Raw genomic sequence first — 17,955 nt, forward strand, 5'->3', positions numbered from 1 at the left:
AAACCCTTGTTTATCCAATGTGGCTCACCCCTTCTGAGTAAAGTTCTTATAAAACTACTACAGGTATATATATAAAGAAAGTTCAGCAAACACCACCACCTCTGCTTACTGTCTGGCCATGCAATTTTCATTTCAGTAACAGAAACTGATTGAATGAAGTTAGTTGAAGGACATAAAGATATTGTAGCTTTTACTGAAAAATAGCTGTGAAAATCGTCATAGATGGATTGAGTAATCCTCTTACAGAGCAGACTGTCCAGTCTCTTTTCCAAACACAAACACCCATCAGTGACCCTAACCCTCAAGCAAGAACCAGCCCAGCTCCAATCACCTGCCTTAAACCCTGCCAGAATCTGTAGTTTCCCAATGTGCACAGAGGTTTTCCTGCGCACAGTCCATTTTCTGCCATTGATTTTGCTGTCATAACGTGATTTAGAATAATTAGCCAGCAGAAAAAAAATGTAGTTAGTAGCTAAAAGAAAGTTTGTAATTATTTCTTTCTTTATTTGTTTTAAAATAATTTGTGTTTGGTTTGCTTCTTCAGGGTCACCAGGGTCCTCCAGGGCCCTCAGGGCCCCCAGGCCCCAAAGGAGAAAAGGTATGAACATGCATTTTACTGTCCTGTTTTGTGAAATTATAAAGGGAGGAAATGTAACTGCACACCTACTGTTTCCCACAGCAAGCAGCAAAAGCCACCATTTGCAGTATTTGTTAGTATTGTCAGAGACTATGAAAAGAAATGCAAAGTGAGGAAAAGGGTCATTCAGAGATGGAGTCCCAAATTATACCATTAAAATGTTTGTGGTTTTAAAACACAAGGTACCCACTGTACAGAACACAGTCTATTGTATCAGATAGCACCACTGCCCTTAGAGAGCACTGCTGACAAAAATAATCAGTGCAGAACCAGCTAAATATTTACTTAACTCTGAGTCTGTTAGTACACCCACAGATTTGCCTGAAAGTCCAACTAGAATGGACAAATGTCTGTGGTTAATATAAAATGTTAGGGACAGGATGTGGCCTCAGTACTGCTATTTTAGTGTCAAATTTACTGTTGTTCTCTCAAGTCTCAAATCCTGAAAACAGATTTGTATGCTGAAATCCGTGTGACCCCAAGAAGGCAGGTACATGGATTCACTTCACAAAGATTAGATTGGAGTTGCTCTTGACAGAGAAATACAAACTAGAGCAAGTTATGCAATAAATTCTGTGAATAGACATTTAGTGCTTGATGTTATAAACAGGTTTTGTATGAAATAAGAAACAATAACTGAAAACTAATTTGTTGGGAACTAAGTGTCTAGGTTTCTTGGTCACTTCTGAAAAAGCACTTTGATGCACTTTAAAAGTCCTTAATCATATTTAAAAATGTGATTCTCTTTGCATTGCTATTGCTAGGTATCATCTGGAATAGATAATTTTTTGTTTATTAACTTGGATGGCAGTTATTTCGTATTTAAATTTTAATAGATTTCAGGCTTAATGTTGGAGTCTTCTGTACACTTGTTTTTCTTTATGTTAAATGTATTTCTCAAAATAGTGGAAGAAGTTTTCTTTTTTTCCCCTTGTCAAATATCCTGTTTATCCTTTTTTTCATTAAATAAAAACATGATTACATGGAAATTGTTCAAATAATCCTTTTTTTTCTTATAGCTGCCTTTGAGAATAGAGCAAATATTTAGGTTTTTTTAGTCCTAAATGTCTTTAGGACATTTAGGTGAATGTTAAAATGGAGTTACCGAATCCATTATATTAAAACCATAAGCATAATATTCACTTTTAGCATCTATACAATGTGTTCTCTGCTTTTCATTAGCATTTGAACTTGTGCGCATGGTAGATGAGGTTGAACTTCCAAGTTAACATTTTAAAATATTTATCTTTGGTTTAGGGTTACCCAGGCGAAGATAATACAGTCCTTGGACCACCTGGGCCCATAGGTGAACCAGTAGGTCTTTCTTTCTCAAAAAAATTACATTAGTGCATCTCAAGACAAGAGCCAATGCATTTAGTTCTGAAGCTTTTTATCATTGTCTCAGGAGTCAGTAAAAAAACCATAGAATTATCCTCCCTTAATGAGTAATCTCTCTCTGAAAATGCTGCTGTGTGCCCTTTCCTGCTTAAACATCTGTGCCCTCTATTTAAATACACTAATGCCATTAGTCTGTGTTTAGATCAGCATTTTAAGAAAAGAATTATACTTAATTGCTTTACTAACCAAAAATATGTTTTCACTTATTTTGTTATCACTGCACACTAATTCAGCTGATTTAGAGAGCTGCATTTTGTAACCATTTTTGTACTGAATTCATACGTGGAGTGTGTCTCTGCAGCATTTATGAACCTGTCAAAATTATTAGGACAAACTTCAAAATTAAAGCAAATTTTGGGTACAGCACGTCATTCCAGAAAAGAATCCAATTTTTAGTGTGCTATCTTACAGAGGCCATAAGAGAGTTTTCCTTGCATGTCTTGAAACCAGAGTCACTTCATTTATCCATTTGGATTTTAAATTAATATATATTTATTTATATACGTAAGTATAAATCTGGAGAAGTTCCTCTGAGGTCAATCCTCCATCCTGTTTCATTAAGCCCCATGTAAGATTTATCTTTTAGCTTCTTTTAGTCTTCAGTTACAAAAAATTTTAGACTGTGTCTGACTGCAATGCATTCTGTTTAGAAAAAACCCATGTTTATTCCTTTAGCCAAGCTAACCTTTATGTCTGTATTCCTCAGTTCCCTCTCAGTTTGTCTTGAGAGAAATCCCAGCTTTCTGTTCATACTTCACTGCAGCATTATATTCAGTTCAGCTGTTACATTTTGCTCTTTGGTTTGCTCTCTAGGGTCAAATTGGTGAACGTGGAGATAGAGGAGAACCTGGAGATGAGGGTTACAAGGTAATACCTCTTGGGTTTTAGTCTTTGAACATGGCATGCCATGCCTACATGTGGAGTAATGCAGCAGAAGCGCCATCTTCCCTCACAAGTGTGCAGAGATGCACGTGCTGGAGCCTCACTGCACTGCTGCACTCTTGTAACACATTGGAGCATCTTTCATATGGGGACATGGGAGCTGCAACTCCTCAGCTGGAGAAGACTCCAGTGACCTTAGTGTGCATAAATACCTGATGGGAGGAGATTAAGATGCAGTAGCCAGACTTGTTTCCATAGTGTCCAGTGACAGGACAGGAGGCAAAGGGCAAAAACTGAAACACATGAAATTCCTTTTGAAATGGCTTTTTTTTACTGTGAGGATGACTGAGCACCAGAGCAGGCTGCCCAGAGAGGTTGTGGAGTCTCCATCTGTGGATATACTGAAAACTTGACTAGACATGGTCCTGGACAATTTTTTCTAGCTGGCCTTGCTGGAGAAAGAGGGTTCCATAGATCTCAAAAAGTCGCTTTCAACCTAAACAGTTCCATGTTTCTGTAATACTGTAGTAGTTAATATTTTTCTCTGACATTTAAGCACTACTTATTGTAAATCTAATCCTAAAAATTATTAATGAGTTATATTCAGTCTTTCAGCACATGAAAATTGGATGGTAACTGATGCTTATCACTGGTGCAGTTTGCTGAAATACAAGAGAGACGGTCCTTGACATGGAATATCCAAGTTACATAGTAATACAGATAGACATAGGAATAAATGAATGAACCAAATCTGTGCTTACAGAAGCGCAGAAATGTTTAAACAATATGTAATTCCCACTTGCAGCTTGGAGTAGAGAACGTAAAGAATAAAATCTCCACAGGGTTTGATCCTGGAGATCTGACCATACTTTATCTAGGTCGCGTCAGTGAATCTGTGCCCACCTGGCACCTCCCAAGATGGGCTTTACAAGGAAGTCTGTAGCTCACTGAGCATGCCAGCCTGAGTTACCTGTATAGCAATATGTTATATTTTCTCCTTCCCAGGGTCATATAGGTCTTCCAGGGCTCAGAGGACCTATTGGACAGCAGGGGCCTCCAGTAAGTGTTTCAGACAAGTGAGATTTCTCTATTGACTGTTGAAAATCTGTTTCCGTCTGCATTCAAATGACTCTTTTCATTTATTTAATGTATGTTCTTTTCAAAGGGAGAGCTGGGTGAATTGGGAGAGCAAGGACCAAAAGGAGAAAGGGGCTCAGAAGTAAGTAGAAAAAAGTGAAACAAAACTGCACTTAATTGGAATTTGTAGGGTTTTATTGTTCACTGACTATCCTTGGGAAACTGTTCCATATGGTTAAAACTGAGTGTTTGAGCTCCCTTTTCATACCTGCAGGAACAACAAAAAAAAAAATTAAAAAATATAATTATCTTGGTTAGTAAATGTGTGTTATTTGATAGGTAAGTAGTTTTACTTTGCAGTGATATAAAGCATTAAGAGAGGCTCTTTTGGAAATGTTTGAGTGATATTCAATTATCCCCTAAAATGGAGTTTCTTGTGGGAAAGTAGCTCTGGAAAGCAACTGGGATTTTGCTTCTCTGATCTGTAAATGAAGCCTCCTAGTACTGCACTGTACTGAGTTTTCAGAGACCTGGAAATAAGGAATTTACTACAGAATACTGGAGCAATAATGACAGAGCAAGTCCTGACAAAGATCAAAGTCAAAATCTTTCTCTTTAGAAATGTTAGTTCATCTTGGTGATGTGTTGGAAATTGCCAAAAGTGTTTATATTCTCCCATGGGCTGAATGTCATTGGCTTTTGAGATTTCAAAAGATTTAGGCTAAAAGATTTCTTACAATACCAATTACCATTGCAATTTTAATGAGCTATTTTATCTGAGAAGTTCCATAGAGCAACTCTGTTAGAGTTTCAAAATTTTGTAGGTAAATACAAGAATCTGTAGTAGACTAGAACTGAGGAGCAACAGTAAGGAAACGTGATGTGGAGGCATTGTCAGCATGTACTCTAGCTGTGAACTCGGATATATTGTTTTTGTCAATCACATCACGGGACAAAATCAGCCATTCCTCTTGGAGAGTGTTTTCTTTGTCTTGAAAATGCTCCTCAGACTAATACTGCCATTTACAAATATGGAGCTAATATCCAGCATGGAGCAACCCATAAGAGCTTAAAGGTTTCCACAAAAATGTTAGTAGTGGAAACATTCATGCAGTCTTAACTCCAGTGGCATTACTGGTGCTGCTATAGCAAGCCTTGCAAAGTTAATCCCATAAACTGCAATGCTGAATCATCTGGCTTTACTTTATGTGCATCCAGAAATCTTAATGAAAACAATATTAAGTTATCTGAATATGCACATTCTAGTTCTGACTGGTGGACTTTTTTATGCCATTCTTAACAAAAAAGGCATTAAATTGAGCAATAAAACAAAATTTTGCTGGTTTTTTCCATGTTTACTTAATTATACAACAGTTACACTTATAATGACCCAAGCTTTTTCACTTTTTTGCATTTTGTGTCATATTGCAACATGGTAGTTACAGCATAACTTTTGCTTTAAGAGGAGTGTTTGAGATAATTAGTCTGAAAAATCTTGGGAACTTTTTTCTACTTGTTCTATGCTAACAAGTGTTATTCTTGTCCCTGTTCTTCACTGGTTGCATCTTTTAGAGGTAGGATAAAATTAATGCTCTAGATCTTTATATTCTGTGGAGACTATCCTTTAACAAAATTCTCTGAGAAGCTTTTGACCCATTCTGAGCTTTTCTTCCTTGGTGCTTGACCTCCTGTGTCACTAAACCACTTTACAAGAATGTTATCTGCTCAGTATCTCTCAGTTTTCTAAGACTACCAATTTCTAGATCAGTCAAGATGAAAAAAAGTCTGGTTTTAAGTAAATTTTATCTTTTGTGTAGATCTTAGATAAAAAAGAATGTTTACATCTGTGATATGTGACACTGTTATTTTCTAGTATTCTCTTCCACAGACATTCAGTGCATTTACATTGCCTACTTTTCAAGACTTCCCTTTTGAAGAGTACAGAAAATGCTGTAAAAGTGTACTTCCTCACACAGGGGTTGCTGATACAGGAGAAATTGCCAGATTCATGATGAAAAACATTTTATGCTTGTTGTTGAAAAAGTTTTCAAAACTGATTCACAAAAGGGAAAAACGTACACAATTCTGCCAAAAATATATTTGCTTTTACTTGAAAAGCTTTCTGCTGTCTCCTGAAATGTGAATAATCCGGTCCAAAGCCAGGCAATGTGAACATAAATACTAGACAGCAACATTCCTCAGCTCTTCTTAGGGGACTGAGTTTAAGACATTTGTCAGTTCACAAGTATTTGTAACTTCTAGGGACCCACAGGGAAGAAAGGACCGACGGGTCAGGCAGGCAAACCTGGAATTCCTGTAAGTAACAAAATTCTACCATCTATCTTCAGATTATAAAACAATGAAACTAGTAACTAATAAAACCAAAATTTAATCATGCCAGGGTTACCAGAAGGTCTTGTGTTCACTCTAAAGAATCTTATTATCATCCAGGAGGTGTAAAGGAACCCCTGTCATTTTTGAATAAAAATTTTCGAAATTTTGTTAAATTGTACTGAATTATATATTCAGTTACTCAGCATATGGAAGTTACGTGCAACTAACAACAAGGGCCTTACCACTTGTAAAGTTATTTAATTAGGTCATTTTTGGAGTCCATTTGGAGGTTATCACATTATATTGCACAGAACTGTACTTGTGTTCGCTTCTGACCTCATCAGTTCTTTGATCCTCTGCAGCCTACAGAAGCTTGGATCCATTTGTCCGCGATGGATACATGTGGTATCCTTGAGGTTTATTTATTTCTCTTGCTTGCCCTGAGCTGAAATTTTTAATGTTTTTTCTTGAGTTACTGTAGAGGAGCTGACTTGCATTCCCTTCTCCCTGAGGGAGAAAACAGAGCAGGAAGCAGTAGGTGTTCTGTAAACATAACAAAGAACAAAATGCATCAAGGTTATTTTGGTCCCCTAATAAATAATACCACACAAGCACATATTGTAAATAACTTTTACTACCTCACATCAAAACATTGTTAGTAACTGGAGAAATGCAGCTGTTGCACAGGGCTTGTACCTGCTGGGCAGAGAGCAAGGGGAGGCTTTTGAAGACAAGGAACTGTGTGTCCTTTGTAAATACTCGGCATTTTCTTTTGGAGGACTACAGGGATCTTTCAGCAGACAACAGAAAACAAGGAAAGCAAGACATGCAGAGAAGTGAGGAGAAGACAATAAAACTAGAACTTGAGGAAGTTTCAAAGCACATGCCAAATGCAAGATACTTAAGCAACCAGAAGTTTGGCACACTTATATTCTATATGGCTGTTGTTACCTATAATTTTTCAGACAAAATGTGTTGTAGTTAGAACATTTTACATTTCTGAGAAATTGCATTTATAGAGACATTAGTGCAGAACTCCAAGCCTTTTAAGATAGTGTATCTCAGTCTAAAGGGAAATAATTGTAAGGAAATAAATCAATGTTCCTCCGTTGTATGTGATATGAGGCCTTTTTATGCAAGTATAGCAACAGTTACACAAACTTGCCATATTGTAAATTTGTATTTTTGATATGTTCAAATTTGAACAGTACAAATTTGTGGAAGTCCAGTACTGAGTATTTAGTAAATAAAAGCTGAAAAGGTATATGGTTGGGTTTTTTCAGGGATAAATAGATGACTTTATAAGGTTTTCCTCACTTCAGTGTAAGAATCAACACTTACAGGCATCTTCCAGACCTGGCACACAAAAGGGTCAGTCTTACGATTTCAGCTGAAGTTGCTCAGATCCCATGACAGAACAAGTCTAAGGTTAAACCAGTAGAATTCTAAAGCAAACATCCTAACTCAGAGCTCCCTCTGTGAGTATTCATTCATATCACTGGGTCTGTTGTTAGGTAGGGTTTAGGAAACACTGTGACTGAAATCTAGTTATGGGAGAGTGAAGATGAAGAGAGCCAACAGTGCTATATTTGATTTGAATTTGTTTCAAGGGAAAACCAGGGCAACCAGGGCAGAAAGGAGCACTTGGGTACCCTGGACCAGAAGGCATTCCTGGGAACCCTGGCAAGACTGGGCTGTCAGGGGAGCCTGGCCCTAAGGTAAGTAACTTTCCACATTTCCTTTATGTCATTTTGCATTACAGATTTCCTAGGGTTAAGATATTTAAAAAGAAGGGACCTTTCTCAGTTCCCTGAGTATCTTGAAAATTAGACCAACTTTTTTTTTCCTTCTCTTTTGCTCCTGATATTCCAGCCAAGATACAAAGTTTGCATAAGGAAAGTGTGCTGTGAGAAGAACTGTTTCGTTGGTATATGACAGTAGTAACTACAGCTAGGTGAAAGTGATTACTTAGAAAGGCTGCACAAATCTGTTCCTGAAAATGAGCCATGGATCCCAAAAGACGCTGTTTCCTCTCAGGGTCTGAGATAATCCCACATTTTCCTTTTGTATTTGTAACCAATGCCTCTCTACCTAAATAATTCTGAAGCTTTGTCCAAAGCCAGTTAAAAAGAGTATTAGGTATCTGAGATATCTAAGAGCATTCTTTGAAACAGGGTTTTTGTCTGACTGCTCTTTGCTGTGGGCCCAAGGTTGTGACCTGCTGCCTCTGGGAGCAGTGACACAGCTCTTCAATTAGTCCCTCCAGAGAGGGGGAGAAGATTCCTTGAGTAGTTCTCATCACTGAAGGTCTGATCACTTTGATTTCAAGTATGTATTTCTCAGTAGTTCTACTCAGATGGACCAGTAATTGTTATAAAAGGTTGCCAAGTTAGATTTGGTGTTAGGAATTAATCAAGATGCCGGACGAGGCACTGCTGTTTCAGATATAAATTTCCAATCTGGTTGAACGAAGAGGAAATTAAACAAGTTACCCATAGGGGGCAGGTGCACCCTACTCAAGCCTCTCCAGTCTCCGGTCATGAACCTCTTCTACGTTCTTAAAATTCTTTGGAGCTGGATTTAGGAGAATTACCCCAAAGAATTTTTACATTTTTGCCTTTCCACTGAAAATTTCATACAATCATAGTAAAGGCAACTCCATTATCCCATTACAATTTGTAATAAAGGGAGGCTTAAAACTGATTTTTGCTACAATGAACAAAAAGAAAAGAACTTTTGCAATGTAAGTTTATCAGTCCATCAATCTGTAAGCCACAGCACCATATTCAAAAGCCAAAAAAAAATCACTTTTAATACAAAAATCATATTTTATACAACCCTTTTATTTCTATGAGTGCTTAACTGAATGTCATAGGAAATAAGGAAGATTTATATACGCATTTCTATTACATTACATCACAGAAATATTCATTTGTATGGTAGCAAACTTCCATTTTGTATTTTTTAACATGTCAAAAGTGACTTAACTCCATGTACTCAGTAACCATGATTTTTCATTTAAAACAGCTGCTTTCATTGATAGCTTGATGTTCTCGTACATTTTCATAACAAATGTTCTGATCTTTCTTCATATGGCAAGATTATTGTGTGTGAATCTTTACAGAGTATATACAGCCATACTAGTATTATCAGTATGCCTGATCCTTATAAATAAACATGTAGAATTTTGAATATTTCTTTGGGAAGGTAGTCTCATTTTGTTTCACATGGAGTTACTTCTTCTTGAAAAATGAATACTGTGAAGTTCAAACTATTTTCAGCCTTTAACTTTTGGAATATTAGCAGAAATCTAGATGATACTGCTGATCATTGTCTTTCTATATATTTTGATGTACTATCAGTGTGTGTCCATATATATAGAAAGCATTGAGTAGTTTTGACTGATTTTATGTTATTTGCCTGTTTCAGCATACAACGAAGAAACGTTTGGCTATTCTGCTTGTAACCATTATTTTCAATTTGTTAAGGGCAATAAAGGAAACTCAGGCTTACCAGGTCTAGCAGGTTATCCTGGAGCACGAGGTCCCAAGGGATTGCCAGGCATGCCAGGGCCCATGGGAGCACCTGGACTAAAGGTACATACATGGGATCTTGTTGTTTTAGTACAGTTATGCTGCATTTAGTGGCTGTGGAACCACCATGCTACTGTTAATCATGTGAGTAACAGACAGCAAGTCTTATTTGAAAGGTAAGACTACAAGTGGTGTTTACCTCATTTCTATAAACTGTAAATTGAAAATAGAGATCTCATCCATCTGAATGCTATTCCCAACTCCAGAAGCCATCAAAACACTTGGTATTTATTCATTCCAGCTTTAGGGTCAGATGTTTCCTGATTTTTACTTCTAAACTTCTGTAGCTACTAGAACAGTTGGGATGATTTAAGTATCTAAGCGATCTAATAGCAGAGAATTACCATAATCTCAAGCCTAAATCCCCGGCTTGAAATTTATCACAGGAGTTAAATTGTTTTTGTTCAGCCCTGTCAGAAAGAAATCTGAGTGTGCTCCATTTTCCAGGCAGTTCCAGGTACCTGATATTAGCACATCCTCATATTAATTAGACTCATTTCAGTTTTAAAACAAGCAAACAATGGAAACATTACAGGTTTTCTTCATTTACAATAGAATTTTCTTTATTTAGAATAGAATTTTTTTTCTGAAATCATTATTTTTATCTAAACTAATTTTCTTTGTGAGATTTTATTGGTAAGCCATTCTTTAAAACCTTAAGTTACTTGGAAACTGGAAATACTGTCTTTGTTATCTTTTCATGAATATATTTTAGTATAAACTGTATTCATTATTTGCAGTGTTTATTGCCAGTGCTCCCACTCTGAATTTTACTCCTTTGCCTGGACAATGAGCTGTAGGAGGTAGTTCCTGCTCAGAAGTGCCTGCAATCTGAAAAAGGCAAGGAATAGATGAGTTGAGGGAAAACTGTTGCCACATATAGTACAGAATAAGCATTAATAAAGCACATACTGACTCAAGCCAAATAATACAAAGGTAAAACCTGGGAAAGAGTATAAGCACAAAACATGAAACCTGTTTATTCACAGCCTTTATTGCAGCTCAGTAATCTCCTGAGCTAGACATGACTTCTATGTATTTGATAGTCCTCAGAGGATTTGTCTTGCAGGAACTTGTCTAGTTTCCATTTGAATCAATGTAGATTTTTAGTATAACAGCAGGGAGTTTGACAAGTACACTGTGTCTTGAGCAGAGGATTATTTTTAGAATTTACTTTTAACCCGTCTGTTCTCTATTTCATTTTGTGAATTTTACTGCTTACACGGGGAGATACCATACTAGAACTGATCCAACATGTATGGTTTTTATGTTTCCAAGTCAAGGAGCAGTCAAGTCATGTTTGCATTTTAGTATATGTTTAATTATTTTCCTGAGGGAAATGAATGGAATAAGTCTATTTCTTAGAGAGAAAGCATGTTCCACACTTCTGACTTGTATTTAAAAGGAAACTTGTATTTATATTTGTAACTTCCATAATTGTAATAGAAGGTATATTTTCTTCTTATTGACAGGGTGAGAGAGGGCTTCTAGGTCATCCAGGAAAGAGAGGCAAAAGAGGCCTTCCAGGATCACAAGGTGACCAAGGACCAGCAGGAGACGCTGGACTGAAAGGACAGACTGTATGTAACCACTGTGGTTGATGCAAAACAAGTAGTCCAAGAATTGGCAACATGAACTAATAGTAAGGATTCCTGCTCCTATTACAGGGAGAAGATGGAGATCAAGGTTTAATGGGGTTTCAAGGATTCCCAGGTCCAAAAGTATGTGCTCGTTCTTTTCTCTTAGACTGTAAGCTATTTACAGAGTGAGAACATTATGAAAGCATAAAATTAATCAGCTTTAAACTAATTTGTTCAAAATATCTCTGAACTGTTGGAACATGGTAGGAAAACTGTGTACTCAGTGTCTTAAGGACAAACATTCTGGGTCAGTGCTTGGTATTTTCACTGTTACTGCTCTTAGAAATTATCTTACTTTCACTCATTACAGGAATTTGAAACAAGTGGATAGCTAATGTTCATGTTTGATTAAACTGTTCCTTTGCATTTTCAGGGTCCTGCAGGGGACATTGGCTTAGTTGGAATTCTGGGCCCAAAAGGTCCAACAGGCCAAGTTGTAAGTGTTTCACTCCATGAAGTGATTGTTAGGATGGTTTGCAAGTGGCACATGTTTTTAACTTAGGGAATCTCTTTTTTTCTTATTAACAAGGCCAGAACCCTCTAACTAAACCTTTCTGTCCAGATGCCCTTTGCTTGTACTGCAATACTGCTCTGGTTACACCATGCTAACAGACACACAAACAGAGCTGGGCCCTTAATCTTGAAAGAAAAAAGCAAGCTCTGCTGACTAAGTGCGGATCTCCTACTGTAATCTTATGACCTTGTATTTCTTTTCCTTTCGGGGTTGAACATTCTTCTTACTGGCAAAACTGCTGATTGTGTAACTGTGTTCTACAGCAAAAGAAAATAGGGATCAAACTTTGCCTGCAGTAAGACACAGTGGTGCTCAGGCATTATTGATTAATAGGTAGTCTTTTTTTAATGAACATTTTCTTCTTGTCTAAAATGCTCCTAACCTTCATTTGCTCATTCTTCATGACATTCTGCTTTGCTACTCACCAAAAAATGTGCAAACGTCTTTAATATTTTGTGCATCCAGCTTATGGCATCAAGTGTGAAAGGTTGAAGCATGGAAGGCCTACTACAGCATGTTCTCTCACTGCCGCCTTTGCCTTCACAGAACTGAATTTGTTCAGTTAACCAGATGCAAAGCAGCAGCTTTAGGGGACTGCTCTAATAGCTACTTTATTTTTCTAAACATTCCTACACAAGATAAACACTGCACACGAGCAGTTTGCTCTAGGAGAAATGGAACAGAGAAGTGACGTTTTAGCAGCATTTACTGGCAGCCTTACAAGAGTACTTGTGGGCAGTAATATAGCTCAAGATATAGTTGGTTGTAGCTCAATAAATATGTGGTCTTTTGTAATCAGAGTGCTTAAGTTTCCACTGTTTTTAGTGCATCAGTTTTCACATTAAAGAATGTGTGGGGGCTGTCCAAGCACAACTATTACAAATTATTTAAATACTTACCTTACTGATTTTGTTGCAATGTGCACTCAATATTTAGAGAGTATCACCATGATCTTTTGGATATTTGACAGGTCTGTGTGCTGAGCAACTTTAAACCAGGACATGTCATGAGGATTTTCTTCATTTTGGAAACATGGTGAACTAATAAATTCTTTGCTTGTTTACAGGGATATATTGGCCCTGTTGGTCAAGAAGGCATAGCAGGCCCAACTGGCAGGCCTGTAAGTTTCCCTTCACTCTTGCACAATTTAGTTATTTCATTACCCTTTTGTTTAATCATCTTGTTTTCAAACTAGCAATGTTCTTATTTTTGTTTACAAATAGCAACTAGCAGGACTTTCCTTGTTATATCATGCTGGAAAGTTAATGCATGTGACTCCAGCATCTGTAATACAAACAAGAAAAACATGACAAAAAACAGTGACACAAAAGTAATTGCAATGGCTTTCTGGCTAAGTACAGTATGCAGAGGGCATGTCTACAGGGGCAGTGGGCAAGTCTACATGTAAAACAGCACATAGTAATCACCATCTGGATATTCTTTCTCAGCCTTTGGTCTGAGATATATCTAGAGAGTATCCACAGTTTCAATATAGTTTATTTTTTATTTGTTGTGGGTTGAACTGTCCAGAGTGCCCCTCCAGACACTCTGGGAGTGCCCATGAGCCCTTGCAAGGCTGTTCCAGGTGCTGACGAGGTTCCTGTTACAGCTCAAACATCATCTTGGTCTTTCTGACAACTTTCAATGCACCCCAGGTTCTCTGCACTGGGAGAGCTCTGTCCTCATCCCTGTTTCCCTCTCTTGTGACACTCATGGTGCCAGAGCCAGATTTGTTTTGCAAGAGAACCCCATGGCTCATGTCTCCAGACCACCCAACCATGTAAGGCAGTTTTAGGAGCCCTTTGTACCATGAAGGTTCCTCTGCCTGATCAACTAGACTTGGAGTGAATGAGAATGTCTACAAATCAAAATAATCATAACAATAACAAACATAAAATATAAGTAATAAATGCAAATATTTACAAGTGAAATAGAAAGAATTCTATAATTCTTTCCACTTGTTGGAAAAATCAGTACTTTGTCTTGCTCCATTCTTTTCAATTGCACTGAGGAAGAAAACTTTACAGTTGTGTGTACTTGTATGAAGGCTTTTAATAGACTTCATACTGAATGCAAGAGTTTGCCATCATCAAGAAAGCATTTTAGTTGAAGATTACTTCTACGTGTTATGAAATGCAGCCATCAAGATGCACAACTTTTCCAGAGAAGAATTGTAAGATTGTTGCCGTGCTTGGGAACACAATTTAAGTGTAAAACTAGTCAAAAATAGGGATAGAAAAATAGTGTCTAATCTGATTATGAGACTAGAACTAATAACATCATAAAAACATATATGTGGTGAATGGATTTCTTCATTGATGAAGAGTACTGAGTTTTGTTCTCTAAAGATGGTGTAGCACTGATGTGTTGAATGTGGATGAAATTGTGGAGAACACAGGTGATTGACAGGGACAACACAGTTAGAATTACTGAAAGAAAACATGTTTGCAAGCTGAAGAATACAGCTTTCCACAAGGAATCACAAGATGTTTTCAAGTAATTTCATTTTCTACTAGTACAGGAAAATTAAACCCCCAGAGCTGTAAATACTTCCACAGATGAGATTGGACTTCTCATGTGAGCAGTATAATTCTCATGGATATCAATCTGCTTATCTCAGTCCTAGGCAACTAGAAAGTATATCAGAATAACAGCTGCTCTTTCTTACAGGGACCGAGAGGTGAGAAGGGCATGAGGGGTGAAATGGTAAGATGAAACAACTTTTGTGCTTTCCTTTGGCTGTGTAAAATCTATTCCTGTGTTACACTGAATGTACTCATGCGTGCTCTGAATGCCAGGCAGTTGTGTTGTGCTTGTGGAGCACACTGGCCAAGAAAGCTGGTAGCCTATATTAGAAATCTGAGCTTTTCTTGTTCAAGTTGACTTATGTAGATACGCCCAGTGGGTGTGAGATGCTGGGCTGTATGGCCCCTGGTCATATAGCAGTCACATACTCCAAATCTGTCCATGTTCAGATCTAAAAGGAAAATCTTGTGTCACATTTGTTGTCAAAGATGTAGTGCCTCACAGCATGCACATGTTCATAGATCTGTATCTCCTTGTCTAGAGAGGGACAAGCTCAGGAGAAGCCTAGACCTGCGGGTGGGTGCCCCTGAAATGTATTCCAACCACAGGAACCATGGGCAGCACTGATAAGTTATGAATTTGCTGTCTTTCATTTTTCAGCAAGAGTCATTGTACATTCATGAATGCTGGATTTAATTTTAAATTTGTGTTAGAGCCAGTAAAGTCTCAAATTCATTATGGCTATGTGAAAAGTCATTAAGTTATCATATTTACAGCAAACATGAGCACAAAGTTGATAACAATGATATTACCTTCCATGACAGACGTATTAGCTCCTTTTCCAGTAATTAGAAGATGTGATCTTGTTCCTGTTTCTCTCTACCCTGCCATCACACTTAAAATTAATCAGTTTCACTTATTGTATTTTGCTTTTAGCCGCCACCTCCAAAAAATTAAATCAAACTGCCTTTTAAAAGTTTTGAAAAATCTGAAATATTCAAAACATCTTAAAGAATTAAAGCTTGGAATGAAGCTTCTTGTCTGTGTCTTGGAGAACTCTCCTCTTTGATTCCAATGCTCTTGAGGCAATTGCTGTCTCAGAATAAGAGGAAAACTGGTTCCTCAATTTGTGCTGCTGTTATCCATCTTAGCTGTCTTTTTCTACTGTTTGTTCATAAGAATTGTTATGACAGCATAGAGCTAAAAATGCTGACACTTAAAAAAAATCCAAAAATAATCCTTAAAAAACATCCAAAATAGTGAAAAAGAAACATCTGTTTCCATTATTGGTGCTGATGTTTAAGAAGTTATTTCCTAAAAAAGTTATTGAATTCATCGAGATGAGTTAATCTAGTAAGGCTGCCTTCAGAAGAATGTTTAATTTTAAATCATATACAGAGGCATTACTTTCCCCCAAGAAAGGGATTTCTTTCTAACTACTTTCACACACAAAGGAGACCAAATTTTTTTCATCCAACTGTGTATCCTGAGCTTTAATTTATACCTTTAAGATTTATATTGGCATTCTTCCTAGAATCACATAGATTTTAACCTTTTTCTAGTATATTTAGTTATATTTTTTAGTCCATCAGGGTTACAGAGTTCATTACTAGAAAGAAATGTCCTTCTATCCCCAGAAAAACATGGCATGTAAAATCATGTCTTCTTATTGAGGTCAATGGTGAAGCACACATTCTTCTTTGTTAAAATACTGTCTTCAAGAATTTTAAAAGTCTTGGAAAATATTAGTGTCCTTGGGATTGCTTATGCTTTCAAAGTTGAGCCTGTGTACTATTGTATGTAAAATCAGGGCCTCTCAGCATTAGAAAAAGATTGGGATTTCGGCCTTTGAACTTCTGTTCAGTCAAATGAAGTGATTAAAGAACACACTGAAACTAACTGGTTTAGTCTCTGCTTTTGTTTTTATGAACTGGAATTACACTTTTCTCACTTAAATTCTAATGCGCTCAAAGGTTAAATTAAGTAGATTTGTAAAAGTAATCCAGAACATTCCAGTAAAACATTTAGCAATTAACTTAGTCCATGAAAAGTGTAACTTAGCCTTATTTTTCTGCTCTGCAGCAGAAAGAAAGAACATTGGTAAAAGCCCTACTCTGTGCAGTATCATTATGTTTTTAAGATTTGTAAAGATAATTGCTGTAGCTCTCTGAAGTTTTGGTGCAATTAAGAAATGTGATATTCTGCAAAGTAGTTCACTATAGTTAACAAATAGCATTCAGTATTTACCTTTTTTTCCCCCCATGGGTTTTACTGGCAAGGACACAGTGGATTGAGACAAATGACATTCCTCTTTTGCAAAATACCTTAAACTCATTGGAACAGTGCAGGTTTTTATTTTTAAAACATTCAGTTCTATCTCAAAAACCACTATAAATTTGAACTGCTCTTGTCCCAAGACTTTTTGAGTCTTAAAATGGTGACACATGCCAAGAACACAGAACATTAACTGAAGCATTCGGTCATCTGAAAAATACACTGGAATGTCTAAATCTCAGCATTCAGAACAAGGACATCTATTCATCCAAGAGCAGTGGTTACCTAGGGACAAACTGTTGGAGACTTTGTACCTTTCCTTGACTTGGTATTTGCATAATCAAGCCCTGAACCAAGATAAACAAATACATCCTTACAATGTAAAATTTGTTTCTCAAGATTCTTTTTCACACTTTCTCTTTCATTTTATACTAAACCTACTTGGCCAAGCATGATCAGACAGGCCAGTAAGATATTCACATGTGACTGAAGGTATCCTGGAGCAGTCTAACAGCACCTGAGCACGTGATCTGATAAATTAAATGTGGAGTCAGCCTTCCCAGCTGGCATAAAACAGTATGGCTCTCTGAAACCCAATTGATTTGCAACAGCTGAAGAACTACGCCAAAATCTTTGTAAGCTCAAATCAGTTTTGTAATAATGAATAACAACAATATTTTATGCATATTTAATAGTAATAGGATTTAAAAGAAAATTTCCAGCTGGGCAATAATCAGACTCAGAAGAGTAAAAGAAAGCTAGATACTTGACACATCCCACAGGGATTTCCATACTATTAGTACTACATATGCTAAAATTACTTGTTCTTTTATTTCCATTTTCCAACATTAATGATTAACATCTTTTATAAAGATGTTAATCATTAAATTTTTACCTGAAAGATGGCTTCCAGTCCCTTCTATAGGTGTAAGTGGATGAAACATAAATAAGGTCAGGATGTATCAGTTGAAAAGCTGGCAATATTTACAATCCATAGGCCTTATCTTATTAAGGTCTTCTTGGTTAAGTATCAGAAAATCATCTATCTAAACACCCAGAAGTTGCTTCAGTTTTGAATTT

The 17,955-nt window shown here is 36.9% G+C and overlaps 1 protein-coding gene across 3 annotated transcripts in view; it reads left to right on the plus strand.

The window, feature by feature from the left end:
* COL24A1 (collagen type XXIV alpha 1 chain) overlaps nt 1–17,955 on the plus strand; it is a 127,475-nt gene that overhangs the window by 102,418 nt on the left and 7,102 nt on the right. For all 3 annotated transcript variants that reach the window (XR_004241841.1, XM_032118331.1, XM_032118332.1), the window contains exons 41-53: nt 545–598; nt 1,895–1,951; nt 2,849–2,902; nt 3,923–3,976; nt 4,083–4,136; nt 6,257–6,310; nt 7,939–8,046; nt 9,817–9,924; nt 11,394–11,501; nt 11,589–11,642; nt 11,935–11,997; nt 13,142–13,195; nt 14,746–14,781. Coding sequence is in view for 2 of the 3 variants with exons in the window: in XM_032118331.1 (XP_031974222.1) it covers nt 545–598; nt 1,895–1,951; nt 2,849–2,902; nt 3,923–3,976; nt 4,083–4,136; nt 6,257–6,310; nt 7,939–8,046; nt 9,817–9,924; nt 11,394–11,501; nt 11,589–11,642; nt 11,935–11,997; nt 13,142–13,195; nt 14,746–14,781 (858 nt within the window). In the remaining variant the exon portion in view is untranslated. The remainder of the gene's footprint in view (nt 1–544; nt 599–1,894; nt 1,952–2,848; nt 2,903–3,922; nt 3,977–4,082; nt 4,137–6,256; nt 6,311–7,938; nt 8,047–9,816; nt 9,925–11,393; nt 11,502–11,588; nt 11,643–11,934; nt 11,998–13,141; nt 13,196–14,745; nt 14,782–17,955) is intronic.

The sequence above is a fragment of the Corvus moneduloides genome, chromosome 9 (assembly GCF_009650955.1).
Source record: "Corvus moneduloides isolate bCorMon1 chromosome 9, bCorMon1.pri, whole genome shotgun sequence".
NCBI lineage: Eukaryota > Metazoa > Chordata > Aves > Passeriformes > Corvidae > Corvus > Corvus moneduloides.